Raw genomic sequence first — 13,502 nt, forward strand, 5'->3', positions numbered from 1 at the left:
ATTCCTGTAAACTGCTGCATTACTAAATCATCAGTGATCATTGTGGATTTGCTATTCTGACCTCGCTTCAGCAGTTTACAGCACAGGGGACACAAGCACACAGCATCAGACAGTCATAAGTGAAACCGAGAGTTAATGGAATGGTTTGATAAGGATGTTGAATATTAATTTGGGCCCAATCTAAATATAAAGCATGCATTTTGTGAGGCATGTAAGACAGATTTCCTGATCAGTTTTCTTCAATTATGGCATTCAGAATCCACAAGAATGCATCATTTTACACCAGGTTTGTTACCTCAGAAATTCCCCAGGGGGCAGGAGGGGGTGAGGTTATGCCCCCTGACCCCCCTGGAAGGGTGTGACTGCGTCATAGTAAGACTGCACAATATCCTGACTGGAGGAAGTGAGGAGTTGAAAATAAGTTCAGTTGAAGCGTCTATGGAATAGCCAGGGGAAACCCAGCTCAAGCAGATTGGATATTAAAGAGAGAAGAGATCAGATCTTCACTCACACACACATACCTGCTGAGAACATGAAGAGAAGTTGCGTGTTTCTGCTCCTGGGCTTGATCCTGATCATGGCACTCTGCTCAGATGCTAACCGTGAGTTGTTATTATTATTATTATTATTATTATTATTATTATGGAACTAATTCTAACATTTATCTCCAAAGTTAAGGAATTCAAGTTAGAGAAATCACTTCAAGAAAATTATATAAAATTCTAAAATATCTGATGTTTATAGATGTTAAGTCATTGATTCTGATAGTATCTATTTTTATAAAGCTGTAGTGGTCATTGACATGGATGCAGTAATTACAGTGTAACCTAAACAAGCTCTTCTGTCTCGCTCAGTCCCTGAACACCATTCTGTCTCGTGCTGTTTCAAATTCTTCCGTGGAAAAATTCCTCCTCAAAACATTGTGAAGGTGAAAAAGACAGACTCACCCTGTACAATGAGCGGCTTCATGTGAGTATCTGCCGTTAGACATTAAACACATGTATTATTGTTTTATTATATGATAAAGATTTTATAAATTATAATAAATCCACTTCACTTCTGAATGATCTGTTATAAGCCACTGTTAATGTGTGTGTGCGGTGTGTCTTAATCTGTGTGTTTCAGTGTTACGACGACTAGGTTCCACAGTCTGTGTGTTCGTGAAGACCCCAGAAAAAATCATCGGCTGTAATTCTACAGCTTTGATGGGAAAGAAATGCAAATCTAATAAGCTTTATGTAACCATTCATGCAAGATATTTATGTAATTCACCTTATTTTATTTTCTCACTGTGAAGTTTCAATTCAATGTTATTTAATATTTTGAATAAAAAAATACATAAAATGCACACTGACTACATTGGATTATTTCATATTAAAGTGGACTGAGTTATGAATAAAACACTCCATTTCATATTGTTATTAGAAAATAATCAACAATGGGGATATGTGATGAAGTGGAGTTACTTTTACCCCCAGAGAAGTTTGTTTTCCTCGAACAGCACATCATGACCTTTATGTATTTCATATCACAGAATTTACAGAGTTTACAATTTAAGAATAACATGTCAATTTGTCGTTACATAGGCAAAGGAGCATTCAAAGGAAATAAAAGATAAAAGTTGGGGGCGCGGGCGGCACGGTGGTGTAGTGGTTAGCGCTGTCGCCTCACAGCAAGAAGGTCCTGGGTTCGAGCCCCGGGGCCGGCGAGGGCCTTTCTGTGTGGAGTTTGCATGTTCTCCCCGTGTCCACGTGGGTTTCCTCCGGGTGCTCCGGTTTCCCCCACAGTCCAAAGACATGCAGGTTAGGTTAACTGGTGACTCTAAATTGACCGTAGGTGTGAATGTGAGTGTGAATGGTTGTCTGTGTCTGTGTGTCAGCCCTGTGATGACCTGGCGACTTGTCCAGGGTGTACCCCGCCTTTCGCCCGTAGTCAGCTGGGATAGGCTCCAGCTTGCCTGCGACCCTGTAGAACAGGATAAAGTGGCTAGAGATGATGAGATGAGATTATTTAGGTTTGACAGGCAAAGACAAAAATGCTCGTGTGAAAAACCATGAACAAGAAAAAAACCTTAGTGCAAAAACCACGAACAAGAAAAGTTACTAGAGAGAAAAACCATGAGCCGCAAGAGCGGCACAGAAACAGCTAGAGTGGCAAACGAAATGTTCTGGCAAAAACAGAGTCTGAGACTGGCCTTTAAATAAGCAGCAGTGAAACCAGGAAGTGAGTTCAGGGGAGAAGGAATTCCTGTCATGGATCTAGATCGGCACTGGCGTGAGAGATCCATAATCTCCAGAGTGGATATCCGGGGTGGAGCATGACAATTTCGTCCAAAGCCTTTGTTATACGCACTGTCAATTATTTTACATGTAGTGACAATATGTGTGACAAGATCGAGAAAAAAACAGAAACTAAGAACAGGAAACAGGATCGGAAAACCAGGGAATCTATACGGGAGAATAAATTTATAAATATTTTATAAATATAAAATAATTAATAGTACGTATGAAAAAGGCTTTGGACAAAATGTCAACTATTGGACGAAATGTCTTAACTACTGGACAAAAAGGCATTGAAACAAAATGGTCATTGGACCATTTGACCTGTATTCTATGGGAGGATGGCTAGACAGAAACCACTGTTCAAGAAGATACATATGAAAGCACAAGTGATCCAGTGAAGGTGTGCTTTTGGTGAGATGAGACCAAGATCAAGATACTGTATCTGGGCAAGTTTCAAAGTGCTATGTGTGTTGCAAACCTAACAGGTCATACCGTAATTAACACCATCTCTACAATGAAATATGGTGGTGGTTGCATCATGCGCCAGGTACACCTGCTACATCCTGCTACAGGGCTATTACAGAAGGTGTGTTGCCGGATGTCAGGGCATAATGAACAGAGATCTTGTCATAATTTTCACTGTCAAATGTTTTTTATTTGTCATTACAATTTAGTCATGGAATAAAAGCATGTCAATAAATACTTAAAATGGCCACACACAATTAACACTGCCTTTCAGCAGGACAATGCAATGGAGACATGGTTAAAAACATTAAAAGTCAAAAAGTCAAAGTCCAGATCTGAATATAATTGAGAATCTGTGGCAGTGTTTAACAAATTACAGTCAACAACCAGCCAACCTGAAGGGTCTGGAGCAAATCTTCCAGGAAGAATGGGCAAAACAGTGTGCCAAGCTGATAGTAACTTACAGTACACCAATAGGCTTAAAGGAAAACGGAAGACATATTTTTTATGATCAAAATTCTATTTATCTCATTTTATTAAATATAGGAATGCATTTTTTATAGCTATTTTGTTACTGCTATACCAGGTTATGAGTGTTTGAAATATGGTATGTAATATATCAGTCCATATGTCAAAGCAATGGCCATAAACGAGATTCATTGAGCCCTGTGCGAGACATCGTAGGACGGAAGTAAAACGTACAGCGGAAATCAAAGTGACCAACATCTGCCAACGTTGTCAAAAGACGCACGCACCCTCTTTCGAATGCTGATGTAATCAAGCTGGAAGTTTTGTTTGTTTTGATAGCAAGCAGGAACATTTGAAAAAAGTAGGCAGTAATCATCATTTAAACTCATTTTTGTGCAATATTTAGTTTGGAAAACAGTTTTCAAAATGGCGGCACTGACACCTGGCTGACACTTCACATTTCGAACTCTCGCACAAGTCTCGTGAAGATCGCGCGGATAAGCGACGCCTGCTGTGGGCCAAACAAACTAAATTCAACACGGCTAAAAACCGAATAGGCCGATAAGTATAATATTTAATTGAAATTAGTTGCCAATACGAGTCACGATATAAGGTTACTAAAACCGAAAACGTAATTGAACACATTAATTAAGAAATAAAGCAAGTTTAAAAATGACTTCAGTTCCCCTTTAAAACATGTTCTTGCAGGAATGTTGTTTAAGAAGTCTGAAGGGATTGAAAACTTGTGCAAGCTACATTTTTCACATCCTGACAGGAACAACATGCTGAAGTGTCATTTGTATTCTAGACAAATCTCATGACTTTTCAGGCGGTTCAGTACTTTCGCAAGGCCACTGTAAAAAATTGCACACTATTGTAAATTTCCATGAAATGGTTAGAAGTATAACATTTATCATATAAGGGATGAATATAAGAACACTACTTAAGCTGTTGACGTTTCAATAGCGCCATCTCACTGTAACTACGGAAAGCCAAAGGTATCATATTCAGTTTTATTTATTTATTTATTAATTAAAATGAAATTAAGAAATATGTTTATTCTATAGGTGCAGTAATTAGAACTGTTGCCTTACAGCAAGAAGGTTCTAGGTTCGAACATGCTAGCTGACTGGGGCCTTTCTGTGTGGAGTTTGCATGTTCTTCTCATGAGTTTCCTCTGGGTGCTCTGGTTTCCTCCAACAGTCCAAAGATATGCAGATTAGGTCAAGTGACTACACTAAATTACCCATAGATGTGAATGTGAGTGTGAATGACTGCCTGTCTCTGGTGGGGTTTACATTAGACCGTATCAGCGGATCATCAGATTAACGTTTTTAAAACGATTAGCGTGCACACAGCAACGCCAATACACGGATACGCTCGGCTCCGCAGGCATCCTGCGCTCCAAATCACTCCGCCCTGAACAGCGAGTGCCCTCTGGAGGGTGCGCACTCCGGCCCTGCGCAGCTCACAGAGCGCGCGAGTGAAGTGCACGAGCAGTGATTCGGGACTGAGCCGCTGTGTGTGTGATCCCAGTGCATATCGGGCATGCGCGTCACTTACCACTTGCAAGTGGAAGGATGGCAAGCCTAAAGACAATCATAACTACACAATGGGCAGTATTTGCATCAGTATTTGCAGTATTTTCATACTTTTATACTCTTTAATGAAAGGTGATACAAGGCGGAAGTCCGCGCCATTTTTCAGCAGTCGCGTCACATGACCAACACCAGCGAATCAGGAAGGTGGATGTCACAGTGACGTTGTCCAATGACGACGCCAGCAAGAGCTCAGCACAGCGTATCCGCGTATTCTCAATATTTACACAGCACCGGACCAGACACGATCTGGATTGAATACGTGGACCCTGGCAGATTCCCGTTTCCCGGCGTTTCCAGGCGTTTTAATGTAAACGGACAGTGCATCCGCGAAGAAAACGAGACAGATACGGTCTAATGTAAACTTGGCCTCTGTTTTAGCCCTGCAATAAGCTGATGACCTATCCAGGGTGTACCCTGTCTCACATCTGAAGTCAGCTGGGATTAGCTCCAGGTCACCTGCAATTCACAATGGATAAGCACGTTCAAGAATGAATGAATGAATGAACATGCATTCCAATAAATTCAGTTATTAACTGAACTCCAAGGTTATGCATTCCTTATAATTTCAGATTGAATAGTCCAGAGTATAGTAAAGGATCTCCCAGAGTGTGACCCGACACACTTTTGAAGAATAGCCACTTTAAACACAAACTCCAGTTTGTATTCTGTAAAATACCCCATTGACTAGGACCCTAGCCTCTGCAGATGACAAGAACTTAAAATTACTTATTAATAGATATAAGGGCAAAGTTTAAGGTGGATTTTCTTCAAAGATGATAGTGAAATGGGTTCAGATTTAGTAGGGGGCACACATTCTGGGAGGTTCACTACTATAGTGCGATTTTGTACTATAGAATATATTTTAACAAGAGCCACATGAATATCAGTTATTGATGGCTATAATGTATCCATAAAAGCAAAATTTAAGATTTTCTCTAAAGGTTGACAGTGGCAAGGCAAGGCGAGGTCTGGGAAAGTAAGAATACGATTGAGAATACGAGAGATCAGGCAGACAGTAAATAGCTCGGTACAACAGGAGAGAAAACACTGAACGATACCTCACGTCTAGTGAGGGTGAGTGAGGGGTTTGAATAGCTGAGCTGACTGACAAGGAAACAAATGACAGGTATAATTAAAAGACAGGGGACAGAGGGCGCTGTGATTCGTGGGACGTGTAGTTTGATGTGTCCATGTTTGGAGGCTGTTTTGAGCTTGCACTCTCCACGCTGTTACTGACAGCAATTTATTTGAATTTTGACAAAAATGCAAAACTTGTACCCTAATCAACTTTAAGATGTTTATTTATATAATTATGTAAGCTAAACAAGGCGGCACGGTGGTGTAGTGGTTAGCGCTGTCACCTCACAGCAAGAAGGTCCGGGTTCGAGCCCCGTTGCTGGTGGGGGCCTTTCTGTGCTGAGTTTGCATGTTCTCCCCGTGTCCGCGTGGGTTTCCTCCGGGTGCTCTGGTTTCCCCCACAGTCCAAAGACATGCAGGTTAGGTTAACTGGTGACTCTAAATTGACTGTAGGTGTGAATGAGAGTGTGAATGGTTGTCTACGTGTCAGCCCTGTGATGACCTGGCGACTTGTCCAGGGTGTACCCCGCCTTTCGCCCGTAGTCAGCTGGGATAGGCTCCAGCTTGCCTGCGACCCTGTGGAACAGGATAAAGTGGCTAGAGATAATGAGATGAGATGAGACATCTACATGTATTTGATTAAAATGATGGACAATGTCAAGTAGTGAGCAAATGGTAGCTTAGACAGTCTTGACTCAAAGCTCTAAAATCTTTTCCTGGCAAAGGTCAAATCAATACTTACAAAAATGTTATGAGTACAATTTAGAATCTCATATCATCTCTAGCCGCTTTATCCTTCTACAGGGTCGCAGGCAAGCTGGAGCCTATCCCAGCTGACTACGGGCGAAAGGCGGGGTACACCCTGGACAAGTCGCCAGGTCATCACAGGGCTGACACATAGACACAGACAACCATTCACACTCACATTCACACCTACGCTCAATTTAGAGTCACCAGTTAACCTAACCTGCATGTCTTTGGACTGTGGGGGAAACCGGAGCACCCGGAGGAATCCCACGCGGACAAGGGGAGAACATGCAAACTCCACACAGAAAGGCCCTCGCCGGCCACGGGGCTCGAACCCGGACCTTCTTGCTGTGAGGCGACAGCGCTAACCACTACACCACCGTGCCGCCCACAATTTAGCATTTTACATAATAATTAATAAAGCTGTACTTGCCACTTCAAGTTAGCTGGTGCATCATTTGAAGTTGCACTTCATGTGATATCTCAGTGCATGCAAGCTCCTGACATGAACAAGTAACACATCCATCCATATTGGTGGGCACTACAGAGCACCAAACTACTGTATGTCCAGCTGGTTGACAAAATGCTTCAGGCGTATAAAACCATAGGGTGCTGTCACCAAAGATTCATTTTCTACATTGATATTTACAACCCCGGTTCCAAAAAAGTTGTGACAAAGTACAAATTGTAAATAAAAATGGAATGCAATAATTTATAAATCTCAAAAACTGATATTGTATTCACAATAGAACATAGACAATATATCAAATGTTGAAAGTGAGACATTTTCAAATTTCATGCCAAATATTGGCTCATTTGAAATTTCATGACAGCAACATATCTCAAAAAAGTTGGGACAGGGGCAATAAGAGGCTGGAAAAGTTAAAGGTACAAAAAAGGAACAGCTGGAGGACCAAATTACAACTCATTAGGTCAATTGGCAATAGGTCATTAACATGACTGGGTATAAAAAGAGCATCTTAGAGTGGCAGCGGCTCTCAGAAGTAAAGATGGGAAGAGGATCACCAATCCCCCTAATTCTGCGCCGACAAATAGTGGAGCAATATCAGAAAGGAGTTCGACAGTGTAAAATTGCAAAGAGTTTGAACATATCATCATCTACAGTGCATAATATCATCAAAAGATTCAGAGAATCTGGAAGAATCTCTGTGCGTAAGGGTCAAGGCCGGAAAACCATACCGGGTGCCCGTGATCTTCGGGCCCTTAGACGGCACTGCATCACATACAGGCATGCTTCTGTATTGGAAATCACAAAATGGGCTCAAGAATATTTCCAGAGAACATTATCTGTGAATACAATTCACCGTGCCATCCGCCGTTGCCAGCTAAAACTCTATATTTCAAAGAAGAAGCCGTATCTAAACACGATCCAGAAGCGCAGACGTCTTCTCTGGGCCAAGGCTCATTTAAAATGGACTGTGGCAAAGTGGAAAACTGTTCTATGGTCAGACGAATCAAAATTTGAAGTTCTTTATGGAAATCAGGGATGCCGTGTCATTCGGACTAAAGAGGAGAAGGACGACCCAAGTTGTTATCAGCGCTCAGTTCAGAAGCCTGCATCTCTGATGGTATGGGGTTGCATTAGTGCGTGTGGCATGGGCAGCTTACACATCTGGAAAGACATCATCAATGCTGAAAGGTATATCCAGGTTCTAGAGCAACATATGCTCCCATCCAGACAACGTCTCTTTCAGGGAAGACCTTGCATTTTCCAACATGACAATGCCAAACCACATACTGCATCAATTACAGCATCATGGCTGCGTAGAAGAAGGGTCCGGGTACTGAACTGGCCAGCCTGCAGTCCAGATCTTTCACCCATAGAAAACATTTGGCGCATCATAAAATGGAAGATACGACAAAAAAGACCTAAGACAGTTGAGCAACTAGAATCCTACATTAGACAAGAATGGGTTAACATTCCTATCCCTAAACTTGAGCAACTTGTCTCCTCAGTCCCCAGACGTTTACAGACTGTTGTAAAGAGAAAAGGGGATGTCTCACAGTGGGAAACATGGCCTTGTCCCAACTTTTTTGAGATGTGTTGTTGTCATGAAATTTAAAATCACCTAATTTTTCTCTTTAAATGATACATTTTCTCAGTTTAAACATTTGATATGTTATCTATGTTCTATTCTGAATAAAATATGGAATTTTGAAACTTCCACATCATTGCATTCCATTTTTATTTACAATTTGTACTTTGTCCCAACTTTTTTGGAATCAGGGTTGTAAATTTCTTCTGTGCAAATGGAACTGCAGTCAGTGACAAACATTGTGAAAGGTTTCACCAATTGCAATGATGGGGAAAACAGGTACCAGGGCAACTGGAATCCATCTGTGTTGACAGATTATTGTTGGACACTTTAATGAGAATCATTAGATCCTGAGTACAAGCAAATATCAGCAAGAAAACATTTTTTAGGTTAGTGGCACTAATGCAATGTGTTAGCACTATCAAGTGATTAAAGACATTCAATTCAATAAAAGTCAAATTTGTGTTTCTCCAAATTCATATGTGATACAAACAATCTGGAATTATATTCATGTTCAGTTTGAAATTTTTGGGAAGCAAAATTGTTGTCTATTGTATTTAACAGTTATTCCACAAAATCGAGTCGTACATGCACTGATAGCTGATGAGGCGCGGAGCGCCAAGTTGGCTACAAGCCATGTATGACGAGATTGAGTGGAATAACTGTTTTATTCTATCCACATTCACTGGATTTTGAGAAACAGAGCATTTATATATACTTTTTTTTGCAAATTCGATGAATAAAAACTTTATACAAAACATCCGATAAAATCATTTCCGCTTAGACTGTAAACAAACCAGTGAAATGACAGTAGCAATTTATGAAAAATGCTATAGTTCAAGTTCAAAGTGTTTATTGTCATATGCACAGTAAGGACATGTCCTCTTGCACAATTAAATTCTTAGTTTGCTATCCATCATGAATGCCAATTACAAATAAATAAATAGGCAGAAGTAATACAAGTAAAGGCAATATAGTGCAAAAAGAAAAGCAAAAGCAACAACAACAAAAAAACACCCAGTATAGTACAAAATAAAGGTAAATGTAGTGCAAATAGGTGGTGTAATACAAAAATAAGGCAATGATCAGACGTACCGTAGCAGCAGAAGGGCAGTAATGTGTGAATGTGCAAACAATGTAAACAGTCAAGGAAACAGCAGCAAAATGTCAGTAATGTGCAAACAATGTGCAAAGAATGTAACCAAATGTAAACAGTCAAGGACAGTTTACATAGTTATAGACTCCTGTCAGCTGTTCAGAAGTCTGATGGCGGTGGGAAAGAAAGAGTTCTTTAGTCTGACAGTCTTACATCTCACACTTCTGTACCTCTGGCCTGAGGGTAGAAGTGTGAACAGTCCGTCCTGGGGGTGGGTGGGGGTCTTTGAGGATGGAGGCAGCTCTCCTGTGGACTCTGCGGTGGTGGATGCTCTGCAGAGAGAGCAGTGGAGTTTTGGTGATCCTCTCAGCAGTCTTCATCACCCTCTGCAGGCGTTTGCGGTCCATAGCTTGTATTGTTTTTGAATAGAGTTTTTATTTCGTCCTTGGTTGGTTCAGCAACATGCTCCGCCATTTTGTTTTTCTTTACTCACGGTATATGAGCTGATATCCTAGTAATAGAGTAGCCAATCAGAGCACACAATTGCTCATATCTAGTGAATGTGGATAGAATAATTATCATTATCTAGAATTTGACTTGCTGCCTAACTATACAAATATGTAGAAACCAGAGTGGGTGGGTGAAGCACAGAAGTACGGCAGGCCAGAACTGAGTTCCAAAATTCTTTTTATTTGTAGCTTTTCAGCGTTTCACACTCTCCCAGCCACACACGCACGCACGCACACACACAAGTCGTCTGGTTGGGGAGAGAGCTCCCTTCCTCTGCTCTCTCCTTTCATAGGGCGCGGTCACTGGGGAAGACACACAAACACAGGTTAACTCACATCAGGTGCAGTGATTCTGCCACTTACCTTCCCTGACTCCGCCCTCCGTTCACAGACCGACGCTTGACCACGCCCCCGCTGCCAGACCATACTTTAGGAATTGATGCTAGTCTAACCTGGCATTAGCAGTAAGAACAGGCTAACTTTGGAACTTATTTAAATATTGCCAGTAAAATAAAACTTACCTCAACATGCAATTTTAACATTAGATTGAATTCAGGCATTCTAGGGAGGCAAATAAGATATCATTTCACATGAATCTTTGCTTACTCTAGTACACTGAAACATTTTACTAATGCAAGGCCAGAGATGCTTATCCTAGGGTGACCAGACATCCCGGTTTTACCGGGACAGTCCCGATTTGGGGTTGTGTGTCCCGAGTCCCGACAAAAGTCTGTCGGGACACGGATATGTCCCGGTTTTCACCACTCGCGACGTTTGCGACTGAGCAGCGTGGGAATCATTAGCGGATAAATGTCTGCATTTACTATTTTGATGAATGGACAGGAATCGCAAACTTTCCTGGTTACTGCCCCCTGGCCCTGTGGCATGGGTGTTTATTTAGCCACATTATTCCAGACAACAGAACGTGTTGCCATGCAACAATAAAATAAACATTAACTGGCGCGAATGTTCTTTGTCTAGCAGCTAGCAGCAGTAATGCCGCAGCAATTATGCCAAAAAGAAAATGTACCTTTTCCAAAGATTTACAGGGCACCTACCCCTTCCTCCGAGAGGTGCAGAACAATGCGCACGAAGCCGACTGCACACACTGTACGTGTTTTGTTCTTGTACTGAGTTGGGTAGCCTATGTTGCAAATGCTGTGCGCTCCTGTGGGGGCTTTCCTCGGGCTGTCGCCCCTCTCCTCCTTTACTGCTGTTTTGTTTGAGTGTATATTTACGGAAGCCGAGAGAGGCCCTTCATATAATCTTTTTTTATTCACCTTGTTATCCCGAGATAACGACATAATTAATTCAGGATCTCGAGAAAACAACACAACTAATTCGAGATCTCGAGAAAACAAAAACGTTATTTCATGATCTCAGCTGGATCACTGTATCTCCGTCGGTAGAGACGAAGCCGGGCCAGTCTTCTGCGGAGGTGCCGCGGACTAATTTTGAAATTATCCCTTATTAAAAGACTTGATGCAATCTCTCCCTGTGTCAACCCCTGATCAAAATATTGCCTTATTAGGTGATCAATTATTCCAGACATTCTAATGACCAAAGTTGCATCTATACAGAATGAGCAATAGCCCCAAAGTCAGCATATCACAAGTCTCTTGGCGCACCTGAATGAACCATTTCTCAGCTGTTTACTCGAGATCTCGAATTAGTTGTGTTGTTTTCTCGAGATCCTGAATTAATTATGTCGTTATCTCGGGATAACAACGTGAATAAAAAAAAGGATTCTGTTTAACATACCATTCTGACAGTTTGGCCATATTATTGCTGTGTTGAACAGCTTGTTGCACCTTCCATTAAAGTGTTCACTTTTGTACACATCTTCTTGCTTTATTCATTCAGTTGTGGGGAATGGTTAGTAAGGTTGATTCTGACCTAGGCTATGTTGAGGTCACGTATCTACTTTTTAAGTTCATGCTATAGTGCATACAATTTTAGAGATATAGCCTACATGTGCATATGCATTCTTCTTGGTGTTCTCACAAACAGGTGAAATAAATCAGTTTAAATTTGGCCTATGGACATAGCCTGGCCTATTCTCAGCCATTACAAAATCTGTTGTCTGACCATAATTTAACTGATCTGTATACCACTATGCTACTAGATAACAAAATGCCTGTTTGTTTTATTTCATGTGAGATGTTGATAAATGTGAGCTTCAACAAAATGATAAGAGCACCTCTCTGAGTGTCACGTTTACGTAAAAAAAAAAAAGGTGTGCGTGCACGAGCATGGTCGCGCGCAAAAGTGTCCCGGTTTCAGACTCGGGAAATCTGGTCACCCTAGCTTATCCTCATGTTCAACAATGCAGTGCGGTGGTTTATTCATCTTTAAATGCACATGGATAGCTGTAACATTAACTACTACATTGTTTAGAATGAGAAGACGACCACAGATTACAAACTGGCATAATTCTTGATGTGTGGGAGCCAATTTGATTGATCATACAGCATGCAGTAAATGACTAGATGAGAGAAAAGACCTTCAATATTTGTAATGAGAACTATGAAGGCCTAAAAAAGTGTAACAAATAAAAAGTATGTTTTTTTTTAATGTAGTTCAGTAAGAGTACAAGTATTCCGTTTCAGTAATACTCAAGTAAAGTATTAATACTCCAAAATACAATTAAGAATTTTCCACATCTGATAAGCATTAGAAATGCTTTCAAAATAATTTAGTATAAGTTGAATTAAGTACATTGTTTTGGACTACACAGTACCCATCCATCCAGCCATCCATTATCTGTAGCCACTTATCCTGTACAGGGTCGCAGGCAAGCTGGAGCCTATCCCAGCTGACTGGGCGAGAAGCAGGGTACACCCTGGACAAGTCGCCAGGTCATCGCAGGGTTGACACATACGTAGAGACAAACAGCCATTCACACTCACATTCACACCTACGGTCAATTTAGAGCCACCAATTAACCTAACCTGCATGTCTTTGGACTGTGGGGGAAACCGGAGCACCCGGAGGAAACCCATGCAGAACATGCAAACTCCACAGAGAAAGGCCCTCATCGGCCACTGGGCTCGAACCCAGGACTTTCTTGTTGTGAGGCAACAGTGCTAACCACTACACCACCGTGCCGCCCCTACACAGTACCCATTTCCTCTCATTTTTTTCATAACCACACTACATTAAAACATGTCTCTATATAACACTGACAAGAGGGATATGAA

General features: G+C 41.3%; 1 protein-coding gene across 1 annotated transcript; it reads left to right on the plus strand.

The window, feature by feature from the left end:
- The first annotated feature begins 422 nt into the window (after positions 1 to 422).
- LOC132900025 (C-C motif chemokine 14-like) lies at positions 423 to 1,348 on the plus strand. Its single transcript, XM_060942060.1, has 3 exons — positions 423 to 602; positions 855 to 969; positions 1,126 to 1,348. Exons 1-3 carry the CDS (start codon positions 533 to 535, stop codon positions 1,190 to 1,192), a joined length of 252 nt encoding a protein of 83 aa, XP_060798043.1. The 5' UTR covers positions 423 to 532; the 3' UTR covers positions 1,193 to 1,348.
- Positions 1,349 to 13,502: the final 12,154 nt, after the last annotated feature.

The sequence above is a fragment of the Neoarius graeffei genome, chromosome 16, assembly GCF_027579695.1.
Source record: "Neoarius graeffei isolate fNeoGra1 chromosome 16, fNeoGra1.pri, whole genome shotgun sequence".
In the NCBI taxonomy this organism is placed as follows: domain Eukaryota; kingdom Metazoa; phylum Chordata; class Actinopteri; order Siluriformes; family Ariidae; genus Neoarius; species Neoarius graeffei.

Bases quoted from the DNA above. Each gene is read 5' to 3' on its own strand.
- LOC132900025 (XM_060942060.1), top strand. From the start codon at position 533: ATGAAGAGAAGTTGCGTGTTTCTGCTCCTGGGCTTGATCCTGATCATG. The intron at 603-854 runs GTGAGTTGTTAT...TGTCTCGCTCAG, and splicing joins ACTCTGCTCAGATGCTAACC to TCCCTGAACACCATTCTGTC. The intron at 970-1,125 runs GTGAGTATCTGC...TGTGTGTTTCAG, and splicing joins TGTACAATGAGCGGCTTCAT to TGTTACGACGACTAGGTTCC.